The sequence below is a fragment of the Gymnoscopelus microlampas genome, assembly GCF_963454915.1.
Source record: "Gymnoscopelus microlampas genome assembly, chromosome: 9".
Classification (NCBI taxonomy): Eukaryota; Metazoa; Chordata; class Actinopteri; order Myctophiformes; family Myctophidae; genus Gymnoscopelus; species Gymnoscopelus microlampas.
The window spans coordinates 49,468,444-49,473,443 of record NC_139946.1 but is presented as its reverse complement, the minus strand read 5'-3'; the positions used below and the strand labels follow the sequence as shown (position 1 = coordinate 49,473,443).

General features: G+C 42.0%; 1 protein-coding gene across 1 annotated transcript in view; it reads right to left on the bottom strand.

Moving 5' to 3' along the window:
• LOC311052730 (cadherin-2-like) overlaps positions 1-5,000 on the bottom strand; it is a 65,201-nt gene that overhangs the window by 8,114 nt on the left and 52,087 nt on the right. The window contains exon 13 of the mRNA XM_084067897.1: positions 4,552-4,691. Within this exon, the coding sequence (XP_083924023.1) occupies positions 4,552-4,691 (140 nt within the window). The remainder of the gene's footprint in view (positions 1-4,551; positions 4,692-5,000) is intronic.

Here is a 5,000-nt window from a genome sequence, read left to right as displayed (position 1 = left end):
TCGTGAAAATGTGTGCAAATCTTTGAATATATATTGTTTAAAGCGAACATTTATAACTCTTCTGGGGGGTCCCTGGAACAAAATATTTTGAGATGGGGGTCGGCGCCCAAATACATATAATTTTGGGGGTCCTTCACATGAAAAGGTTTGAGCTCCACTGATATAGAAACATAATTTATTTCAAAAACCTGTTATGGATTTAGAAGACATTTTGTATAATCGGCCTCAGGTCTTAATGGGTTAAACCATTGTTGGGCTGGGAAGCATTGAACCAACCCTGGCCTCGGATGATCCAGGTTTCTGTTCACAGGACTGTCTAAGAAAGAAAGATCAATAATGATTAAAAAGAATCTCTCTCTCTGGTGTAGTTGGTAAACATCAGCATTCAGGCTGTGCTGAGGGCAGTGTTGTTCGAGAGAGAGCAAGAGAGAGCGAGCGAGCGAGAGAGTGAGAGAGAGACATCGTTCAGCGGACATGGATCAGTGCTCAGGTAAATGTAGTGGAACATTGAGAGCCTTCAACGGGGATAAACACAGTGATGGAGTGAGGAAGACACTTATAGTGAAAGGTTAGTGTGACAACATTGAAGTCTGTGTCTGATGGCAGCCTGGGTGGAAGCTGATCATGAACCTGGTGGTCTTGCCCTTTGATACCGCGGCAGGCCTCCTTGCCCGGCCGCCGTCGTTGTACGTTTATGAAAAAAAGAAATGTTTAAGAACTAATGAAAATAGCAAATCTACAAGTTCACAACGTGGCGCAAAGCGATGCGTTGTGAATTTAGAAACGTCTCATTTTGGGTCTCGAGCTAAAACGTTTGTGAACCGCGCTGCTCTAGGCTCATCCAGAGCACCTGCTATCACCTTCCAGTCTCAGATCTCTCTCAGGTCGCATCGTGATGCGTTGTGAGCTTGTAGATCGGCTATTTTCATATAGCCTATGTATAAAATAGGGCTAAAGTGATTAATTCATGTTTTATAATGTAATAATTTATATCTGCAAAGGAACTAGTAGCTAAAGTTGTCAAATAATTGTAGTGGAGTAAAAGTACAATATTTGCCTCTGAGATGTAGTGGAGTAGAAGTAAAAGTATTGAAAATTACAGTACTTGAGTAAATGTTCTTAGTTACTTTCCACCACTACTTATATGTCACCCTGTGTTCCTCCCTCTTACATTACATTACAATACAGTCATTTAGCAGACGCTTTTATCCAAAGTGACTTACAATAAGTGCATTCAACAAAGGTAGGCAAGAAAACTACCAACTACTCTTCTTGGAATAGGTGTTGACCACACCCTCAGAAAAGTTAAGGCAGTATGCCTTTCGTAAAAAAAAACGTTTTCATACCACATGCAGTCAAAACGATGTTGGCAATGAAGGCTCTGTCACTGTATGTGACATCATTCCAAATCCACCGGAGCAGATGGGGACATTTTAGAATGTGACCGTCAACAAGGTGCCTTTTAGCAAGGCACTTACAGTATCTCCACTGTCCAAACAATGTCCTTCATTTCACTGTTGTTGTTTTTTAAAAAGTATTCTTTGTCCTGTACTTAACAAAAAGGCCTTAAGGATTTATTTCCGCTAACAGAAGCACAGCTTATGTTCTTAAGAGCCCACAGCGTGAACATGTGAAGGGCTGCGAAGAACCGTTTCTCAAAAGAGAAAGCAATTAATCCCGTTTTCTGAGCTTCTCTTTTGTTGTCGACTTAATCTCAGCCCGCGGGGCTGACTGTGTGAATTTGCAGTCCAGCCCGTCCATTTTTAACCTCCTCACAGTTAACCCGTCAAGACCGGGAACACATCTGTGTCATTTTAAGATTTCGTTGGCTATTCAAAAATAGCAGATTGTAGATCTGCTTTTTTGAAAAATCTTGAAAATGTGTGCAACTTTTTGAACATATGTATCTGTTTATATCAGCGAACATTTTTAACTAAAATCTTTATCATTCTGGGTGGTCCTTGACTTGAACAAAGTTTGAGAACCACTGATATTATAACAACATAAGTTTTTTTCAAAAAACTGTTAAGATTTAGAAGACATTTTGTAGAATCCCCCAGAAGCAACGTTTTTAGTTAAAATGTTCGCTTTCAAAAATATATATAATCAAAGATTTGCACACATTTTCCAAGATTTTTCAAAAATAGCAGATCTACAAGCACCGAGTGCTGCGCTACGAGCTTGTATATGTGCTATTTTTGAATACCCAAAGAGAACGTATAATGACACAGATGCGTACCCGGTCTTAATGGGTTAAATGAAACGTCCACAGTTTTAGCTGTGTTACTTTGCGTGCATAATGTTGGCAGCAACAGTATTAGTAGAAATGTTTTTCATGAAAGCAAAGTGAAACATTTAAGTGTTTTGCCTGAAGGCAAAACTGCGTGTCAGATGGTGGGCGTGGCCATTAGTGGTGGGCGTGAAGTTCACTGTCAGCTTTGGTGTAGCCTCGGAATTTAATTAACTAACTATAAGCACTTTAATGTGTTTTTTAGATGTCAATCGTAGCTTGAGTAATTTCTATTTAGGGAAATTCTAAAAGTTAGAACTCCGTTAAACATTGCATTTCAATAAACAAAGCAACTATGTCATAAGGAAGGCAGAAGGAAGTCAGAATAAACAATGAATATAATACATAGCCTATACATGACTAGAGCTCTTTGCGGGTACAAAATTACGGACCCGAACCCTAAAGCAGTGGACCTCAAACTTTTTCATGTCAAGGACCCCCAAATTGACACTTATAATAGCCCGCGGACCCCCATTTCAAAAGATATGCCAGGGACCGCCATAGGAGAAGATGTGTACGGCTCTAGCAGTCATTTTCAACCATTTAAATTTCAAGGACCCCCCAGTTTGACATGCATTAGGGCTACGGACCCCCATTTAATGGAATTTCTATCTCTGGGACCCCAAATTATATTGTAAAATCAATGTTAATGTAACTCAGAGAGTGTACAAATGGAACCAAATGGACCCCACGGGTCCATTTGGTTCCATTTGTACACTCTCTGAGTTAAAGACCCATAAGGGTCCATTTGGTTCATAACTATCCATCATTTAGCTGGGGACCCCCTGGAACCCCCTCAAGTACCCCTGGGGGTCCCCGGACCCCACTTTGAGAACCAATGCCCTAAAGGACCCGTGAAATTTGTCCTGAGATCTGAGTGGAACAGACTTTTATTTTTTCTCTTTTTTTTAAGACGGACCGAGATGACCCGGATCGGTGACGTTCGTTCCGAGGTTCGATTTGTTTTTGAAGACAGATATTAGACCCGACCTATTATCTATTATTACAATTAGCTTAATTCCACGCCCCCCAATCTCCAATGTTGCGATGTCGTTTGGTCGTTGATTGTTTTGTTATCGTCGTTGATTGGCTAGGCCCCGAACGTGTAGTTTTATACATAGGACTAATGGAATAGCATCTATGTAGCAGCCTAGCGCCAGAGACAACAACAAGTTGCATGTTTTCACCTCAATGAAAATGGAATCCACGATCGCACACATCACATTTTGATTCCATGGAGAAGTATATAGGCTAGTTTGATGCGCTATTTGCTCTCTCCTCTCTCCATGTCCCTGAACTGCAGTGGTGAAAGTATTCAGATATGTTACTTTAGTAAAAGTATCAATACCACAATGTAACAATACTCTGTTACAAGTAAAAGGCCTAAACGTTACTTGAGTAAAAGTACAAAAGTATTGGCATCAAAATACACTTAAAGTACCAAAAGTAAAAGCACTAAAATGTTTGAAAATAGCCTATGTATAAAATAGCGGTGGTTAATGTATGTTTCTTTATGTAATCATTTATATCTGCAAAGTAACTAGTAACTAAAGTTTTCAAATAATTGTAGTGGAGTAAAATTATAATATTTGCCTCTGAGATGTAGTGGAGTAGAAGTAAAAGTATTGGATATTGGAAATACTCCAGTAAATTGAAAAATACCTAAACATTGTACTTAAGCAAAGCACTTGAGTAAATGTACTTCGTTACTTTACACCACTGCTGAACTTGACAGCATATGAGCAGCTCAGCAACGTTGTTGCGCCGCTGACTGTAATCTGATCCCAGGTCAGGTCTAACAGTCATCGCAGCATTTCACAGCCCAGAGCGTCGATGAAGCCCCGAGGGCATCGGCTCCCTTCACACAGTACAGCCGGCATAGAAAGACCATCGGTGTGTATTAGCTTGTCTGGCACCTCGTTGATGATGGCGGTGAGAGAACGACCGCACGTATAGCCAGTAAATAAACAGTCTTTGAGGTGTGAGAAGGCGAGCTGCAGCCGGCCAAATGCACAACGAAACACAACGGGAACGGCTAGACCAGCGGTCGGCCCAGCTCGCCAGGTCAATCACCCAATAGTCCGGGAACATTCTGACCATTCTGACCCCCCTCTCTCTCCGGCGCCATATGGTGTGTGTGTGTGTGTGTGTGTGTGTGTGTGTGTGTGTGTGTGTGTGTGTGTGTGTGTGTGTGTGTGTGTGTGTGTGTGTGTGTGTGCGTGTGTGCGTGTGTGTGTGTGTTTATGTGTGTTTGTGTGTACCTGGTCCTCCTCTCCTCCCCCCTCCTCATCATATTTCAGGATGTTGTCTCTCACGTCGTCCTCCGGGTCGATGAGGAGCTGCTTGGCCTGACGCTCCTTGTCCCTCCTCTTCATCCACATGACGAAGAGCAGCACCAGAACTACACACACACACACACACACACACACACACACACACACACACACACACACACACACACACACACACACACACACACACACACACACACACACACACAACTGTTAGCACGTCGCTTCCGTGCATACGTATGGAGCGAGACGTGCCCAGAGTGTCAGAATCAACTCTATTGTCACATCACATCAACTGTTTGACGGCCAATGACCAGATTTCTCGTCATATTTTGCTAAGATGCAGCCTGCCTATGACGAAAATTACGAGATTCTGTGCTTTCAGTGGTCTTCCACTAGATAGCACTGTTCACTAACCT